Source organism: Vidua macroura, chromosome 3 (assembly GCF_024509145.1).
Source record: "Vidua macroura isolate BioBank_ID:100142 chromosome 3, ASM2450914v1, whole genome shotgun sequence".
In the NCBI taxonomy this organism is placed as follows: Eukaryota; Metazoa; Chordata; class Aves; order Passeriformes; family Viduidae; genus Vidua; species Vidua macroura.
In genome coordinates this window covers 26,354,435-26,374,631 of record NC_071573.1, presented here as the reverse complement: position 1 = coordinate 26,374,631, position 20,197 = coordinate 26,354,435, and the positions used below count along the sequence as shown (strand labels likewise).

The 20,197-nt window shown below is 42.3% G+C and overlaps 1 protein-coding gene across 1 annotated transcript in view; it reads right to left on the bottom strand.

Annotated features, from left to right (window-relative positions):
- LPGAT1 (lysophosphatidylglycerol acyltransferase 1) overlaps positions 1 to 17,990 on the bottom strand; it is a 60,508-nt gene extending 42,518 nt beyond the window's left edge. The window contains exons 1-3 of the mRNA XM_053974716.1: positions 17,937 to 17,990; positions 16,266 to 16,419; positions 15,609 to 15,876 (exon numbers count right to left, since the gene is read on the bottom strand). Coding sequence (XP_053830691.1) covers positions 15,609 to 15,846 — 238 coding nt within the window. The 5' untranslated portion in view covers positions 15,847 to 15,876; positions 16,266 to 16,419; positions 17,937 to 17,990. The remainder of the gene's footprint in view (positions 1 to 15,608; positions 15,877 to 16,265; positions 16,420 to 17,936) is intronic.
- Positions 17,991 to 20,197: the final 2,207 nt, after the last annotated feature.

Sequence of the window (20,197 nt, the reverse complement as noted above, 5' to 3'; positions counted from 1 at the left end):
TACCTTAAAAATTGCTGTGAATTTCTTTTTGAAACAACCGTGTCAGGCATGTTGTGGTCTCTAAAGCACAGTAAGTGTAGAGTTTTTGTTCTTTTAAAAGACATGTTTAGAACATGCTAAAAACCTGCATCCTCCCCTCTTTTTGTAAGCTGATGTACAAGAAGAAGTTAAACATCCTTGGTACAAAATTTTTGTAGCTGTGTGTCACAGAGACTATAGAGCCACTACTTAGGCAGAGGCAGGGTGACAGCAGCTTAATTTTTAGTGAGCTTTGGATTTGTTTAGGGAAAGCAAATCAAAGAAAAAAATTTCTCCCAAAGAGAGCAGTCTGAAAGCACACCCTCTGCCACAGTTAAAGCACTGCATCCTAGCAATAACCTGAGCTGTCTTTGCAGAAGCAACTCACTAGACAGCAGAAATTACCCAGAGGCAGTACCAAAAACTACAATACCATTGCTACAGCTTCCTTTTGAGTCACTAGCAATGGTATGCATTACTAATTTAACCCTGCTGCTTGTCTTTCCAGATGTGAAACTCCCTGTGATGCCAAAAAGACTCGTTCATAAGGTACTGCACTTGCCTCCACTGTTAAGGTGGCTCAGAAAGTACAGCTAACACATCATACAGCCTTAAAAAGCTAATGGATACAGAACTCAAGCAGTCAGATAAAACCCAGTCAGGGTCTAGGGGAGACAATGTCCAGAAAAGAGAGCCAAGGTTTTCGGCCCTAGAGCGAAGGGATACATCTCAGATTGTGTCATCAGCACCAAAAAACAGTATATCCAAACCAAATGTGTGAAAAATCCCATTAGGATAATGGTCTATGCAGAACAAACAACTTGTGAAATTGCAGGCCTGTTTCCTCCAGACAGAGAACTCTCAAAGTGGGGGAAAGGCTGAAACCTGCTCTGCAACCTCAGCTGCTCACTCTGAGAATCCTGATGTAAACTGGTCAGCCTAGAACAAGCTGGCCAAAACTAATAATCAACAAGTCACTGTACAGGAACACAGCGCTCCCACAGCTCCCATTCAGCTGTTCAGCTGCTTCTGCAGAGGTGCACGCTGTCTGGGATCAAATTTTCTTCTTTATATGACAGAAACAGGGTCTGCAGGGTGTAGTCCAGAATAATATAAATAATGGGGAAACTGGACAAAGACTCACTGAAAAAAAATGCACTTCCAAGGCAAAAGCAAGGCTTTAAATAAATAATTGGGAAAAATCTGTAATACTGTTCCAAGAAGAAAATAAAACATGAGCAGAGTCTGATGGCTATAAAGAACTAAAGATAAGAATAATATATTATCATAGATAGGTAAATAGGTGAATGCAATCTACACTAGATTTTTCTGCTTTTGAAATGGACAGATTCAATTCCTGGTTCCTTCTGGGAGCAATACCTAAGACTTGAAAGAATGTATTACAGGAACTTTAACTATATTCACTGATAACTGCTGAGGTGCTCAAAATCAAATCCTGATAAAGACTGGACAAAATTTTCATTGTTATTTAAGAAGAAGCAAGTTCTGCCTCTACAAAGTTCTGCAAAAATTGCTGGTTTACTCTTTAGGGGAAAGAAAAAACAACCAAAAAAAGAGTTGAGGTATTTCAAAAGCCACAGTTCCAGCCATACAGAAGATTCTGCTCTCAGTTAATCTAGATCCTCCAGTAAGCCCAGTTAAAAGTAGGGCTTTAAACAGCAAGGGACTGGTGGCAGATAGCAATGAACCTGCCCAGGAAGAGATGGCCAGCTCCTCTCCTTTTAAGATTCGCAGATTGCAAGCTACCAATATAACAACAAGGAAACCAGGGCATCTTGAAGCTTTTCAGATGTTTTTCCCACAAGACACAGCTGCAGCAATGACATGACATATGCAGCAATTTTCCAACAAATATCCCAAGGCCATGCTATATCAAGTCTTTCTGGGGACAGCAGAAGAACTCAGCCAAATCTGGAGAGGGTGGCCAGCAATGAAAAGATACTAATTTTAAGTGTCATTCACATTTCTCACAGGAAGTTTTAAGTTACTGTATGATTTGAGATCACAAACTTTCCAGAGCACTACACGAGAGGCTCTTTGAGGTGAAAGGCATGCAGAATGCAGGAAACTGTCACTGGGTTGCAAGAAGAGAGAAAGCAATTTTTCATAGGAAACTGATAAAAACCAGCTGTTCTAGTGCATTTAGATAATAGTTAGAGAGGTAACTCATCAAGGGTTTTCTGGTACCCATGAAAATCTCTGAAATGCCCTGAGGTTTATGAAATACGGGAACCAGAAAACTGCAATCAGACTGGAAGTGAGCAAACATTGCTTTTTCTTTATACAAGATGTGCAACTTGCCTGAAACTCCAAGTGAGAGTTTGCATTCATCTCTCCCTACATGGAAACCCAAATTAATAGCATGGTGAAAAGGCCTGATCAGCCCCAAGCATTCAACTGCTTAGCTCTGAACTGCACCACTGGGACCAGGTGCAGGCAAGGGTTACAGGAAGAGGGTACACAGCAAGAAAAGCTGCCAGAGTGACAACAGTTAAGGACTAAGAGCGTGCTTTTCAAAATGTAAGCCACTTTTTAAAAAGTCTAATTACACTACTAAGCAAGGAATCCATTTTCTCATTGTTCAAATCAACTGGGCTCAGAAAAATATGACATTTCATATATCCTTTAAATAAGTAATATTGATTAAATACAAACAAAACCAGATCTTAATCTGCTTTTCCTCCTCAGGGAAGCAAACTGCATGACTTTAATCACTAATTGAAGGTTCATATCAAGAAAACAATACTATTAGTGGAAGTCAAGATTCTAGCTCTGGTAAGACCACCACTTTATCCCAGCTCTGGTCATTACCTTCTGTTTACCTAAACCAAGTTGACACCTTGTAGTTACCTCTTCATATTCTTCAGTTTTTCCTAAGTTACCACCACAAGACATGATGATGCCTTGTTATATAGCTGATGTTTTTCAGCCCAGCTCATTGTCCAGTACAAATAATCACCACACAAAAGTAGTGCCAGGGAAACCCTTTACTTTTAGATAACCTTGGTTAAACAGCCTACAAGGGAAAGGCAAAAGGCCCTTCTGTGCATTTATTTGTTGTCTTTGAGTGACCTCAGAACTGAGGAGCTTGTCTCCACTTGAAGGACACTGACCATTTAAATACTTTCAACTTAGTCAAGTCTGGACAGAAACAACAGCTACTGAGCACCTGAATGATCACAAGAGCACTGAGAATGCAGATGTAGCATAATCTGAAAATCAATATCCTCAAGCCATAAAACTGGCTGCTAATCAACTGCAGCATTACTCTCTTCTCCACCCACACACCTCTGTGCCGTCCTCCAGCTCCAGTGGGACAGCGTGGCCTTATACCACAGAACACACCCAGGCACTGGACATGCTCCACCTGCAGCGTGGAGGGGGACACTTCAAAATGAAAGGTCTGCAAAGAATCAAAAAATAACTGGATACAGATGCAAGAAAAAAGGATAAACCTTTCAAGAGAGGCTTTAAATGTTCCAATGACTTTGAAACTTCTCATCCATGCTAAAAATAACAGTCTTTACAACAAGGAAGTTGTAACATGAACAAAAACTGTGAAAACACTGTCCCTTGGACTTGTTAGATAACAGGTTAATTTTTTCCAAATAATGAATTTTATAAAGGCTGGGGGAAATGATGTTCAGTTACCACAAATGAATCATAAACCAATGAGAAGATAATGATGTGAATAAATATAATAGCAAATTCTTATATTTAGTTTTATGTTTCTCTTTATGTAAATTCCATTATTAAAACAAGAGGCCACAGTAAGTTTAAAAAGCATGCTGGAATGTGTATGATACCAATTCTAGCTGGGAACTTAAGTATTACTTTTGTTGGTATGACACAACAAATGATTCAAGAGAACAAAACCTCTTATTAAATTTGCCCCAGGTTATCCTATACCAGTTCAGTGACTTTTAAGAATTAAGTGTGCGGCCAGGTTTCAGGTTGACAGTAAGCAGAAGTCCATCATAACATCAGAAGTAATACCTTTAATGGCATAGTCAGGCTATCACAAATTAAGCAATTAGCAGGAAAAAACAGCCTCTCACATTATATCATTCTAGCTGATGTACCTCAAAGCAGCAGCAGAAAGTTTACTGTTCCTAATTTTACAAAAAGTTTAGCTCTCTCACATCTGTTACTATTACAAAACAAATAATCCTCTTACACCTCCTGACAACTGCAAGAAGTACCTTGGATTTGTGGCCAACAGACACTACTTGGAACTTCAGTAGCACTTTTTACTAACATAAAATGGTCACTCTCTAGAAACAAATTTATTCAAACACTCTGAGTGGATGACTCCAATACCTGTCCCTTCATCCTCAGTGCACAGACCAGTACTGAATGCACCTTTCAATGAAATACTCAGGCTCAAATTGTGAAATATGCTGCTACAATGACAGTAATTGAGGCTTCTCTTCTTCTCTCTCTTTTCACTCCTCACATTAAAGAACAATTCCATAGCTCAAATAAAAAAAAAGTTTCAATAGATTTAGAACAAATGGTGAAATGACAGCAGTAAAATGCTGGGGGATAAAAAAAGGAAAGAGAACAAACTTCAGAGTACTTCAGTTAAAAATGTCTTTAGTGCAGAGCAGTTTCTCTGGAGAGCACCCATAAAGGTGTTGAACATCAGAGTCTGGAAATAAGATTCTCCATTTCAAATATGGAATGATGCCACTAATGAAAGAAGATACAATGATTCTCAAACTTCTGCTTTACAATTAAATGATTAATGTGAATATTTGTAAGTCTGTGGGTAGCAATGGGCACTGTAAGCACTTTAAATGCAACTTATCTGTGGCTACTAGTGCCTTGGCTTACTCTACTCCTGAAACTCTTGCCAGAAGTCTTACAAATGACTTTTTCTTCAAACAAAAAGAAAACTAGGCAAAAAAAAAAAAAAAAAAAAAAAAAAAAAAAAAAAAAAAAAAAAATTAGGCTACAGAAGTCTAGCACTCCCACAGAGTAAGAGCTTTGGTCAGTACCATTCAAACATTGAATTCTACCTACCCAACCAAATCCTCCATACTTCGCTCAAAGAAGCTGCCTCCGATCTAACCCAGTTAGTGACCAGACAGCCAGATTTACCATACAGTTCTTGCAAAGAATCAGGAAAGGGTGGTAATGGGACTGGAAAAGGAGGGAGGAGGCCACCTGCTAGGGTTCCTTCCTGCAGCAGCCACCCAAAATAACCCTTTGCCCTCCTACAGTGACACCACTTGTGGTTACATGAACTCAGCTCTGCATTTTAGATTTTAAAGTTCAGGAGGATGTTAAATGAGAGAAGGTGAGCAATAAAGAAAAAAAAAAAAAAAAGGTATGTTTCACTATTTTCTGCCTTTGAAAGAGAGAAGGAACAGAAGTGCTCCTCCAACCTGCAGAAATCATGTCAAACTTGAGAAGCCCAAGATAGGCATCAAATGATCTTGAGTGTTTGCATTAGGTTTGATAACACAAACTGAAGAGTTCCACACACAAAAAATACTCATCTGTTCATTTTCATGTCATCCACTCCATGCAAGAGGTTTAACAGACATTTGTATTAACATATTTATTAACATTTATATTAACCATGCCTGCATCTGGAAACATTTTTACAAATGTAAACTGAATCTCACAGGTCCTTCATTCTCTATTAATGTATATACACAGGCTACGGTCCTATTTATTTCCAAGTAATGCTGCTGACAGGAGCAACAACAACTGAACTTCACGCCAGAGACAACCACAGGAAATAAAAATGGGTAAGAAAGAAGAATGCATTTGGAAAGCAAACTGGCAGCTATCAGAGTTGGAGATTTGCCAGGCCATCTATATATATATATTTATGCATATCAAAATAGGACAGGTTCAGGTACAAAACTCAAGAGGCCACACTTCTAATGTGATGCCTCCAAGAGCGATGCAACAGTGGTTCAGAACCCTTCTTGACAGACTCTCATACTGCTTACAACCCACACCATTGCTCTCTCCCTGGTTTTCCCAAATATTCTCAAATATGCCTTGACCTTCATGTTTCTACATGTCCCTAGGTCAGATTCACAACTGATTTTTCCTTTGACTCTGACCTGCCTACAGCAATCTGAGCATCACTGCTCTTTCTTGAGAGCTTGATGTGGTTTTAAGAGGAAAATTAACACTATCCTAGCCAAAATCAGGGTGGAGTTTCAGTCGGGTTGATGTCCTTCCTGTCCTCTTTTTAGGAGGCTATAATACAGAGTAGAAGGTATTAAAAGCTCAATATATTAAGTTCTTTAACCAGTTAGCCTTTTTTCCTACTATTAAGAGTAAAGAGTTTTATGCCTTTTGCATCTAAAAGACTGTGATAAGCAAGGTGTGCTAAACCCCACAGGAAAGGACGCTGCTTGCAGCACCATCTGCCACTGCCAGGTTAATGTGTTGCTCCAGAAGCAGAAGCAACAAATGCTGATTTCCCAAAAACCCACTCTCTAACCTCCTTCTCCCCAACAGGATGGACAAGATATGCTGGCACTGTGGCAAACCCTGAATCATTGATGCGCTGTTTGAACAAGCAGCAGATGTCAAACAAGACATACAATGGCTGAGTCTGCCTGCAGCACTCTCAGCTGAGGCACAAACTTGGGTCTCTCTCCTCCGCTCAGCTGTCAATTTTTACAAAACTCATGAGAACACAATTATGCCTGAAATCCGAACCATCTGGTCAATTGCAGACAGATTTGCAAGAAAGCAAATCAGAAGTGTGGGAGAGGTGAGAGAAAGAATAGCTGTTAAACAAGTAGCTTAGTCTCATCAGGAAACTATACTTAAACATGGTTACATTTATCTACACAGGTAACAAACACTCAGGTCATAAAATTACATTAAAATGGTGTTCCATGGCCCATCTTAAACACCACACTCAAACATTAACTGATGCTTAAATTAACCATAAGTATGTGTTCTTAATATTGATGGGGTTTTTTCTCCCCCAGTTCTGGCAAGCAAACACAGACACTATGAACTTTCACAGAAACTCCACATGCTTGTAACTACGGGATGCTAGAAAATGAATTAAACTTACATTTTAAGAGAAGTCACACAAAGTCTTCCCTTTTGCCACCAAAAAAGCCCCAAATCCACAAGCACTCATGCCACTGTCCTAGAGTCAACTTTCCTGAGCCCATGTCCTCCCAAACAGCAGCAGCTCTGCCCTGTGCTCTTAGAACACCATTTCTATTTTTAGTTCCACATAAGTGAGAAGCAGTAATAAAGCTATTAATCTTTCCTCTCCTCCTTTACTTAAATTACAAAACTGAGGTGAGCCTCTAAGCTATGAACTATTAAACTCCTTAAAAAGGGACGATTCCTTACCCTTTAGAACTGTAACATTTAAACAAGGAGTTTTACGGTTACATTGTATGAATCAAAAGAAGTAACATCATTGGCATTATCTAGTAAAGCACTTGTGAAAAGGAATAATTGGAAGTATTTAAGAAAAAAATTCAACATAACCTCCAGGTACTGCTGTCTTATTAAATCTCATAAACTTGCAATGTTCTTCCTTTTAATGGGGACATTAAAATTCCCTTCTCCTTTACACAGAGTCAAGGAGACTGAATCTTTTCCATTCTGCCCAGGAAACAGAATCACTGAGTTGTCCAATCTGGTTCTACTTTGAGTTCAGCTGTAAGTGAAATGGTTCTGGTTTGATTTCAGCCTGCACTAACAAGGCTGATGACCCTCTTAGAGAAGTCCTAATTCTTCAATAGCTTTAGAACAACTGAGATGAAACTACTGAACTGTGAAGGTGAATCACTGATACTTTTTTAGTATTATTCTCCATTATGTTCTTTACATATTTTATAACAGAAGGTATAGTTGTTCATTGTGACAAAACTTTCCCTAAGTTCTCCACCATGATATTCATCTATTTCCTAAACTGCTACTTGACTTAAATGTTTATTACTTTATATTGTTCAACACCAAACAACTTCTGCATTGTGTTGGCTATTCATGCAGCTTAAGTACTTGTGAAGTTTTCTACAATTGTCTCTGTAGCTGACAAATTCAACTGGTACACATACAAAACTTCAGAGAAACCCCATTGCTACGCTTGCACCAGAACTACTGGTCTCCTTATTTCTTTATGAATTACTTTTCAGTTTATCCTAGTCCTTCGTTCTCACCCTAAGCTTAGTTTTCTTCTCTAAAAGAATTTAGCAGAAGGCACTTCTCCAGTCTAAACAACATCAACCAGTTGAGAGAATAATAAGAAAAGATGAAGAAATCTACTTCAGTGACATTCACATACCAAAGCCCTATCCTGCATAGGACTGCTCTCTTCAATTGAGGCCACAAGCAGTAGTTTAAAAATACACTAAAAGCTGTTGCTGCCACGAAAAGATGTATTTCCTTCCTCTTTCTCTTTGCTGTTTGTACCTACCTTCTCTCACCACACCCACAAAAAGAACTGGATTAGGGACTGTGTCTTCTATGTCACCCAGCAAAAAAAGGGGTAGATGGGTGGTTTTAGCATGGGCCAGAGCTGGCTGTGATCCAGATCACCACACATCACATCATTAAATATTTGGCCAATAGAACTGAAGCAGTGGTAGGAAGAGTCTGAAATGCTGGGACTGGCTTTCTTCTGTGGCACTCCCTGCTCGAAATGCTTTGTAGGGGGAGAAGAAACAGAACAGCCTCATACACAGAATCCCTCACTGGTGTCATGGAACATTTTTGGGAATGCAAACATATTAGCCTTATTTATTCCAATAAGTGCAAACACAAGAGGCTGAACTAGTATCTGAGCCATGCTGGCTGCCAAGAGCAGGGCAATTCCATGCCTATGCAATCATGCATTTGACATGTCATCCTCAGCATCAGAGTTTACATCCCACTCCAACAAACACCAGCAGATTACATATCTTGGAACTGTTCTTTGGCTCAGTTCACCCTGGAGAGCTACACCACAAAGATTATGTTCCATAAAGGATTTACTAACTACCCTGTCTAATTAGGGTTGCACAACTATTTCATTTTTCAGCACCTTAAAACCTTGCCAAACTAACCTTTGGCAAGACTATTCTGTCCCTCTCACACACATGACAGGAAAAAGGGAAAGTGATGTATTCTGTTAATCTGTTTGAGCCTAATTCTAAAAAAGTCATTTCCCAGAACAAAACTTCAGAGGAAAAGAGTTTTCTTCTCCACATTAAAAATTCAATTTTTTTTTCCTCCAACTTTCTTAAAAATCTCCAAAACTTCCATGCTTTAAAACAGTTACATTAAATGAGAGCGACAAATTGCATCTTGGACATAAAGGCATCATCTCTGACATATTTCAATACACATGATAACACTGTTCAAGTGCAAAAAAAAAATTCACTGCAAAGAATTTGGGGACAAAGTATTTAACTCTCTAAGATTATGCTTATCCAAATCAGAGCTGGACAACAGCTTTCCTTTAATTATTTCATATGGTTCCTAAAAGCCTACCATCAAGGAAAAGAACAGGAAAATGTAAAGGCAACAGAGACACATCTCTCAGGTATTCTTAGTCATACCCCTTCAGTAATGAAGGGAGAAGTAAGAAGACTAATGTTAATAGATATGCTAAAAACAAAGGCACAGATGCACTAGAGGGGGGATAAAAACACATGCTAAAAATAGCAAACTCAGCCATAAGGAGGAATGGAACCCAGAATTCCTAAAACTTCATCTTCCTTTATCTGTGAGCAAAGTAGCTAATTTAGAAGCATTCCACAGCCATTCCTGGACTTAAAATTATAGAATCACACCTTTCTGTATATGTACTCATCAATAATTTCATCTTTATTATGCTTTGGAAGGCTTGCAATAGTTCTTGTATTACCCAGAGTAGGTGAAACAGGAACAGAGACTAACCTGCTCTAAAAAAAAGGAAAAAAAAAAAGAAAAAAACCCCAAACAAACAAAAACTGAAGAAAGGACTTAAATAGCAACAAATAGCAAAAACAATAGTGTGTGCTTTTACTCTAAAGCTTTGTGCCAGGAGGCAGCAGCTTTTTGAAAAAAAAAAAAAAAAAAAACAACCCAACTTGGAGAGTATTTCATTATCTAATCTTTCGGAATGACCCTTTACAGTAAAATGATACAACAGAAAAACGAATAATAAGCTTTACTGCTTCTGACACATTAAATTACATCTGCTGGCATTACATGAACTACAGAGAAGTATGGTCACTGTAACCCATGTCCCCAAAAGAAGATATGGGGATTTCCTGATGTGATTTGTCATGCCATCGGAAAAGGACAAGGGTCTTTGTAGAGCACTCTTTACAGACACATCACATGCACAAAGAAGCTGACACCAAGTTCACTGCACACCTTCCCTCCTCTTACGCAAAGCTGCCTTTGAGATGGGCCTTTGCTCTGAGGCCATGGTGGAAACAGCTCCAATGTCCCCAGCTCATCCAACTCTGACCTTTTCTTATCGGGACAGCTCAAAAGGTAAACACAAACTTCCTCTTACAAGCAGCAAAACGCATGTAAAAATTCCTGCTTAATCTCAGCATAACCTACGTATCAGGGAAAGCTTCATTTAAGTCAGAGATTGCCTAGAAACTCAACACACGCCCTCAGCAGAAACCAGAAGTTTATGTGCAGTACACTGCTACCCAAATCTACTGAGGCAAATCAGGTACTTTTGCACATTCTAAGAAAATGTTAACAAGAACCATTTTCCCCCTCCATTTCACACACTGCCTGACCTCAAAACCAGAAGTTGTTTCCCCGTGCCTCTCCCTGCCCAGTCCTCAGAGTAGTGACCAGACCCAAAAGCAAAATACTGCCAGTGAAAAATCACACCGAAGGATCTGAGGAGAGCAGAACCAAGGGGAGGGTTAGAGGCACAGAGAGGTCTCCTGAAATAACACTGCCTGCCTTGTATGGGACAAAAAATTTACTTTATCTCATCTGCTGTCCTTCAGCTTTTGCTGCACTTCCTGCCCGATGAGAGGGGCCAACCTGTCACAAGAAGCAGCACAGATAGCACATGTTGTCTGCACCAAGGAAGTGTTGTCACAGCAACTCCACCTCTATCTTTTACAGCTCTGGAAGACAAAAATATTTGCATTCTTAGAAGATAAGAGCAATTAAGGCTGTTGACTGATAAAACGGAAGCAAGATTTTGCATTAGAGGGAAAAAAAAAGGTATGACTGCTGAAAACATTATAGAATGGTCACATTCTAATCACATGTATAAATCAGCCAATAAAAGCTAAATCACTTGGGAGGAGAGGAGATGGGGACAATTAAAAATCAAAATCTTAATCTCAGCTTTTCTTTACTTGGCTGAATAGAGAAGGAAAGAGAAATTCTCCTCACTTGAAAAAACCTGACAATTCTTACAGACTAATTCTTTAAAATTAGTCACCATCGTGGCTGACACAGAACAGTAACACCATAGGATTGGTCCACTTTTAATTAAGCACTGCATCATTATACCAGCAAGCATAGTCACAGCAGGAAGAGTTTTTAGTGTGTGCTAACAGGTGTATTACTCTCTTCCACCTGCCCACAGCCCACTGACCTATCCAATAATACTTCATGCGTCACTGAGAGGCTGAAACGCAAGGTTTTGTCAAGGTGTCCTCTTTGCTACTGGAGTATGAAATACTCCAGGCACAGTTCTGAGGAAACCCTCCCCAGGTGCACACAAGCCTGCAGAGCCCACGGCTTCTCTCCCCTGGGGCTGACCCAAGGGCTGATGATTGCTGCAGCCAGAGGACACTCACCCATCCGCAACTGGGCACCAGCACCGCTCCCTACGGTGGGATGAGCTGCATGGAGCACAGTGGAGCAGAACAGCAGCATCCCCAGTGTCAGGACTGCACTGCCAGCTGATTGCTCTGCTATCCTAGAGACTCCTCATTGCAATACTGCAACAACACCATCACAGGCTCCCACCGACTCCTGCATTCAGACTGCAGGAGAGGCAACAAAACAGTTTGTCTCTGTGTAATTAATTAAGCAAGCTTCTCTCTAGCAGTCCTATTTTTGGTGATTTGATTAGGTACATGGATATTACACTTGGTCTGCAATACTTGAGCAAAGAAGATGAAATCTCTAACATGACTGCTTTAAAACTAGTTTTGTAGGTGAGCAAAAGATCATCAGAAATTCACCACCACAGATATGCTCCATGTGGCATATTCATATATTAAATTCTAGTACCGGGGAAAAAGGTACTTGCCAACAAAGGATCAAGCACTCTTGAGTTTGCTTTTTTTAGAATGCATCTTCCAACAAATGCAGGAAAATATTTAGAAGTATTATTCAAAGGTGCCTTTCAAATCACACTAATATGCAGATTCCAAGTGCCATGGCTGAACAGCTCCTACAAGAGCAATGCATTTATTAAAAAATGCCTTTGAAAAAGGAGACTTAGAAGAGTTACAAGAAGGCCTTTCCGAAATCATATAAAAATAAAATAACATTGCTAGACTGTCTGTACACTCTTCATAAAAAGATACTCAGTTTTCATTTTTGTAAGAAACCCTATGGAGCTCAAGAGAACAACAGAGATATTTATCATATTCTGCCCTTTAAAAATCAAAGTAAACCAATTATGCACAAGTTCTCTCTCATACTTGCATCTTAAGAAGAAAAAGATTAGGGAGAGGACAGTGACCTTCACAATTTCTCTTCCCAGTCCTTTTTTTAATTTGCTTGCCTAGTTACATGCTATTTCTTTACATAATATCAAGTGCATCTGCAAACAGAAACACCTACATTTATCAAAAAGCACAGATTAGAGCTACTGATATAGACACAGATCAAATAATTTCTGTAATAAATCCTCTATGATCCTCCAGGGTTAGACAGGGGCGAGGAAGAGAAGGGCAGACATCATTCAGTTCTTCCTTAGCTCTTACAGCTATATTCAATAAAATATACCAACAATTACGCAACAGCAGCAAAGCCCAGAAGGATAAGTTAGCACTCACCATATTCTCTTCATTTGGTGTCGTGCTTTCTCCTACACACTACACACAAATTATGGGAGCAATAAAAGTCCACCCTGAATCTATTTTGCAAGCTGAGTTTAAGTCCTTAATTACAAATTATTTATGTCACTTCTTACCCAAGAGGTGACCCAAGCTCGGAAAGGAAAAAAAAAAAAATAAACTAAAGAACTAAAACATACCTGCAACACAACTGAAGCAGACCACTCTCTCCAATTAAAAGATAAGTACTTATTTATCTGGTTACCCTTTTAAAGATGAACAAACCAACAAAAAAATACTTCATCAGCTACTCTGCTATTCAAAAAAAACACATTTTGTCTTTTCAATGCATACCTACTATCTTGTATTTACTTTTGCAAAGATAGAACATACTGAAGCCCACCTTTGACTTAAGTTTTTTGGAATTTAAAACAGAATTCTGGAGCAATGTCTCTTTCAGATGCATCACTGCAAGTCTTGGACATCAACTCCAATAAAGCAGTCTATCAGTTCTGAATTAGTTATGTCATACTATATAAAAACCAGGGGACCTAGTAGCAGTTTTTTATAAATCTATTAATCTGAAAAAAGACACAGATTACCCTGTCTGCTTATGTTGAAGCCAGAATGATACACTTTTCAAGTTTGCTCTGCAAGTGGTAGTGAGCACTGATGAGGTTAAAGAAAGGACAAAGAAATAAGCCGATCTTTCTAATTCATATAATTTCAGTATAAAACACTAACACCTTCATGTCAAATAAAATGCATTTAAACTAAACTTTGATACAAGCATTTGCTCAAAATCCTCCCCAAAAGCCATGTTTCATAGTGAAAAGCAAAAAGGGCCTCCTTAGCCATACACCATACTATAAAACACTTCTGCATAGCAGCTTGTAAATACTTCAAGCAAATATACTAAGACATTTCAAGACTGTAAAAGAAATTATTTCAAATTGTCAAGATACATCAGCAACACCAAACAACAGATGCTTCAGGAAGATTCTAGGATATGCAGATCATGCTAAGACCACCTTCCAAGCAACAGGCAAAAGAAACCACACAGTTCTGCAGTCAGCAGTAAAATTACCCTGAGGAAATGGCTTTCAAAAATTGTCATGGGACAATGAATTTTAACCAGCACATTCAGTACAGACAGTGAATCCTCGGGGTCATGAACTGTATGACTTTAACATCAGCATTATGGCCATAAACTTTCCCATTTCCAATTAACAATACACAAGACACCTTGAAAGTCAATCCTTCCTTCTGGAAGGCCTTCATGCTTTACAACATAAGGCAGACTTTTACAAGTGTACCTGCCACTGCAAACACTATGTGGACTTCTTTTAATGAGCAAACATATAAAAAGGTCTTTAAACAGCATCTCTGGATAAGCTTGAGCTGTACCAGGCAAGGCAGTTTTGAAGCAGTGCAATGCTGTGACAGTTGTAGCCCGACAGATCAGTCTAGCTTGCTGCTGCTGCCACCACCTCCTTAAAAAGAATGGGAAGCTCACCTAGAGTATCCACAGAAACTCTGTGCATCTCGGAAAGGCACACGACAGGGTACCAAAAGCCACACTGGCACAGAGGCGTCAGCGCTCGTTGCCTAACAAGACTCCGTCTGGGTCAACACTGACTTTCTGACTAATCAGGAGTCTGACCAGACTCCAGAGCTGTCTGCTGCCATTCCTTGTTTTTCTCGTTTACACAAGACCTGCAGATGCAGCCTGGGCAGAAGAGAAGGAAAGAATTTTAGGAGGGCTGCTCATACTTTACACTCAATAGATTAACTTCTTCCCTTTCCAAAGCTCATATAAAGAACTGATGGCTGTTTTTCGCACAAAGTGCAGTAGCCAGGATGAAAATCAGTGCATTCAAGGACAAGACCAGAGCCTTCCTTATTATTTCAATTCAGTCCATCACCTTGATGAGCCTATGAATACTAAACAAGCAAAAACAAGTTCAGTAATAACCACAAAGCAAACATGCAGAGGGAAAAACCCTACAGATACTGTAATTAGCTCTGCTAACAGTAAATGAAGAGTCATACGGTTGAGAAATATTCCGTATCACTACTTGAATGAAAGAGGTTCCCTCGGTTTCCCTCTGTCCTGAGACGGCAGAAAAGACAGTAGCTGTTGCAAGGAATAGAAGACCTACTCTTCTGACAAGAGCTTCATGTCAAACTTCTTAGCCTTGTCTCCTGGTATTTCTAAGGGGAGATGATTTAGAGATGCACACACTTAATATAAGAAAAGTTTAATTCCACTAGCTACACATACAGTATGAATCAACTCTCTTTTGAGGAGACGTATTTTTTTAACACAACACTAAAATAATGTGATCAAGATACTAAGAAGTCATATTTCCCATTTAACTAGCACAAAATACTGACTGCAAACCACTTAAAACATATAAAGTTTCTAGCTACGACTTAAAAAACGTTTCAGTACACAGCATCTCAACCGAGAAATACATCTGTGTAAGACAACTGAAACAACATCCTGCATATCTACTACATTCAGATATGCCTCTATGTATCCCCTTATGAAAACAGTCTTTTAACATATTAGTTTGTTTCTAATTAGTAAGACATTCTTACCTGTGTATCCTGCCCACCAGCCCCAGGAAGCCACCATAGCTAAAAGCCATTTAAACAACACTCCTTCGATATACCAGAAGCTTTTGCTGTCCAATATTCGGAGAGGCTGCAGCACAATTAAATACAAGACGTAGGACGGAATAGCAACCAGGTTATTGGCGACCATAAAGGCGAACCTGAGGAGTGCTTTCAGGCAGGTATAGCCCACCCTCTGGGCCTGCTCCAGAGTCACGGCCATGCTCTTCACAGCGGAGGGCGCGGGACCGTCCTGCGGGCAGAGAACAAGGTGGCACAGGTAGCGCTCCCCGAGGGGGCCAGGCGCGGGTGTCCGCCGAGCCGGTCCCGGCCCCAGTCCGCTCCCGCGCCGGCCGCGAGTCACCGGGCAGGCAGCGACCCCCGCCTCGGGGGCACGAAGGCTGCGGCGCGACCCTGCGGCCGGCGCCACCTCCGTCCCCGGGCTCCGGGGGACCCCAGCCCGCACTCCCGGCGGGGCACACACGCGTGCTCCCGGCCGCCCTCCATCTCCCCCTCCCCGAAAAGGCGGCGGGCGCTACGGCTGCTGCCGGCGGCCTCTCCCCGCCCCGGCGCGGCTGACAGGAGCTCGGGCCCGCGGGGCGGGGAGGCAGCGGGCGGCGGCGGCCCGGCCGCGGGACTCACCTCCGGCGGGGCGGCGGAGCGGCGGCGGAAGCGGCGGGGCTGGGGGAGCTGGGCCCGGCGGCGGCGGTCTCGGCTGGCGGCGGCGGCTGGCGGCGGCTCATGGACCCGGAGGTGGCTAGCCCGGCCGCGGCAGCGCTGCTCGCCCTGCGGCTCCCTGCGGAGGGAGAGAGGGGGGCGGGCGGCGTGAGCGCGGGGGAGGCGGGAGCGCCGGGCCGGGCGGGCAGGCGCAGACCGCGGGTTCACCTCGGTTCTCCCGCGCCCGCGGCCGGGCCTGGCACGCTTTGCTTTGCTTTCCCTTCCCCTCCCCTCGCTTACCCTTCCCCTCCCTGCCGGCTGGGCTCGGCGCTCCGCGGGCGGGACCGCGCCGAGCCCCGGCCCCGCAAGGGCAGGCGGTGCCGCGGGCGGGGGGAGGACCCTGCACCTGCCGGGGGCGGGGGTTCGTACCTCGGCACCGCCGCCGCCTCCGAGCCCCCGCCGCGGGTTCATGCCGGGCGCTGGGGCCGCGCTCTCCGCCCCCGCCGCGTCCGCCGTGACCGCCCGGGAGCGGGGCTGGCGCTGCAGCGAGCGCCGCCCCCGCCGGGCAGCGCGCAGCCCCCCGCACCCTCCCGCTCTCACTCACGCACACACAGAGAAAGACAAACAGACAGACAGACACGCAGGGACACCGGGACGGGTGCCGGAGCGCAGCCGCCCCCGCCGCAGCGCATCCCGGGCCGGCCCGCGGACACCCGCGCTCCGCGGAGGGGGCACAGGCAGGGGCTGCCCCAGCGCCTCTGCTCCCGTCCCGGAGCCGGGCGGGGCGACGCCGGGACGAGCCGGGGAATGGCCTGAAGTTGGGTCAGGGGAGGTTTAAGATGGATATTAGGAAAAGGTTCTTCACCCAGAGGGTGGTTGGGCACTGGAACAGGCTCCCCAGGGAAGTGGTCACAGCACCAAGCCTGGCAGAGCTCAGGAAGAGTTTGGACAACACTCCCAGGCACATGGTGTGACTCCTGGGGGTGTCCTGTGCAGGGCCGGGAGTTGGATTGGATAACCAATGCTGTGCATCCCGTGTAACTCTCGTTCTGTGACCAGGGAGCAGCACGGCTCGGCCCCACGACTCCCCCTCACCCTTGTTTTTTGGTTAAAGTTGGGCAGTCAGGGAAGGGAGAAGAGGATGCTGCCACAGGTTCCCTCAGCACCACCAGAAAGACCCTTTGGGCCCAGACAGCAACAGTGCATTTTGTCTTGTCCTTGTAGTCCTAAGTCCCTTGTGCGTGCTTTTTATAGATCAACTTCTCCAGCCTTCCTTCTCTCTCATCCCTCCCCAGCAGCCACAAACATCATCTACCTTCAAACGAATTCTGTGATGGTCTCCAACCTACAGAGACAACTGACACCGTCACAGAAGCAGCTGAGGGCAGAGACTTGACAGCCCCATCCAGAGAACCTGCACCTTTACAAAATCACTCCTGGGTGAGGATTTTTTGCCTTCTGTGTAACTGCATCATCCCTTGTGGTGACAGGACTGTTGCCTCTTGTGTGTTCACTGTGCCTGTCAGACACAGGTTTGCTCCTGTCCCCTCTGTAACCCCTGAAGAGACCATGGAAGAGCGCTGCCAGACTTCCATCAACTCTCTCTGGCCTGACCAGGCTGCTCCCTCTGCTTACTTGAACTGTTAAAACACTTACACTGAGCAGAATGGCTTTGCAGTGATTTTAACTCTGCTTGCGTTCTTAAGGAAGAACAGCAGCTGAAACCACCTTAACAAGGAGATGTGCTAGAAGATCTTTTGTGCTGAAAAAAAAAAAAAAAAACGTTCAAATTGTAAAATGTGGACTGAAAAACGTATCGGTTTCACATACTAACCATGCCATGTGTAAAGCTAGTCTACCATTTCCTAGATAATGAGGCTTCAGAAATGACTGTACCATCAACAAAATTAAATCTCAACCTCTCTTCCAGGAAGCAAACAAAATTGTTATTGCAGATAAATTTAATTTGAGAACTTAAAAATACAAACAACCAAATAATACCATCATGTTCTATTTGAGAAAAACAAAACAACACTAAACTTCTGACCTTTTTGACAAAAAGGACACATCTTGCATAAGTGTTTCCAAGTCTGGGCATTTTTTTACCTGTGTTATTTTTATTCCTAGGTTAAACCTGACAGTTGTGCTCAGTAATCATTATGCAGTCAGCTTGAGCTGTTCTGAAGTGCTACCAGCGTCAGTAGATCTTGAGTTTTATGTTGGTTTTGGGGTTTTTTCCATATATCTCACACAAACAACTCTGGGTATATAACTTGAAGTTATTATTCTCAGCAACATTTTGCTCCAAAATTCTCAGGTAGAAAAAGGACAATTTTTAGGCCTTAATTAAGGATACATTTTAATTTTTTACATCCAACAGCAAAATGAAGCTTAGTTTATGTATCATTCCAAGATTAAAAATATTTATTATAATGAATTTTTAGAAAAATTTAAGTATCTTAATGTGATTCACACTGCACAGTTTGGAACAGTATTCTGAAACCCGATGCATCCAATGAGGGACTGCAGAAATGATGTTAGACAAGTAATGAATTAGGCAATTTATCCTGCAGAAAGGAATTGCACATGGGGCAGCAGCTGTACAAAGCATTCATTCTTTGTCAGTGACTGCCTTAGTGCTTAGGAAGCTGTGGTTTAGCATTCTGCTGAATGAGCTCGTAGCAAAGACCCACCCCTATTCCTCATTTCCTGGCCTTCCCATGGACAACTCAGGTCCTAGGAAGTGTGCACAATGAAATAACCCCACTGCTCTTGAGAAGCCAGCTGTGCCACCCAGTCTGAACCTCTGAAGAATCCTTTCTTAGGTTATATGTGTGCCATTCCTGCAAACAAAAAGAAGGAGACAACTAAAAGCAGCAATTTTTATTAGGTCAGTAACTCTGAAGCCCAGAAGTATCACAAGTAATTTTTTGTTTCGATTCTAAGAAAAATAAATTTCAATTTCTGGAAGCCATTCCTCAATCTCTGAGTTTCATGAGCTTTCAATATATATAGTTTGGCTTTTTACTACTATAAATGCAAAAAAAAGGGCAAAGTATTAATATAAGCAGCTCTCACTTTATGGTCTTTTTAATAATTTCTCTAAAGTTTGTGGTTTTTGACTGAATACCTCCCATATACCTCCTCTTCCTCTTTTCAGCCTCAGAGAAATACTGACAGGGATGTCATTATTGATCATCATAAAAATACATTTTAATGTTTTTATTAACTGGTAGCTGCAGATATGAACAGTGGTAAAATTAGGTCATTAACCAATGTCAATGATTGCTGGAGCAGATAAATAAATATTGGAGTTGTCTCCCACTTACCTTCATAAAAACCTACAGACCAAAAACACAGAAGAAGGTTGGGCTTATTCCTGCCAGTAAGAAGGGAACACATGTTAGAGGTGTGAATGTGACATAGAAATAAACAAACATCTGATATATTTGGCTGCTTTAACAAGTTATCCTGACGAGTACACAGGTTACTGCATAGGCTGGACCTGAACAGTGGATCTGGCTACACAATTACAGTCAGGTGTCAGTCATAAACGCCTCAAAAGCCTTTTGAAGAAGGTAATGTTTCTCATGTCTGGGTGCACTTCCAGAAGTGATTAAGCCACTGTCATTGTCATATCTGCCCTTCAGTGGCGCATCTTTGCATTCCAACTTGGCTGTAGCATTAGAGCTGCGAGGAGGAAATGGCAGCACAGTCATCCAAGCAGTCCGCAAGTCACAGCCATAATGGAATCCAGGCTTGGAGCTGCAAACGCCAGCTAGCTGAAGGATTGGTTTCTGGAGTTAGGAAACAGCAAGTTTTGGAATGCTTTTGAACCTCAGTCTAGGTCAAAGATTGGCAAATCAAAAGCTGCTCATTTGTCACGACCAGATTCAATCAGCTCTTCCTGCTTGCTT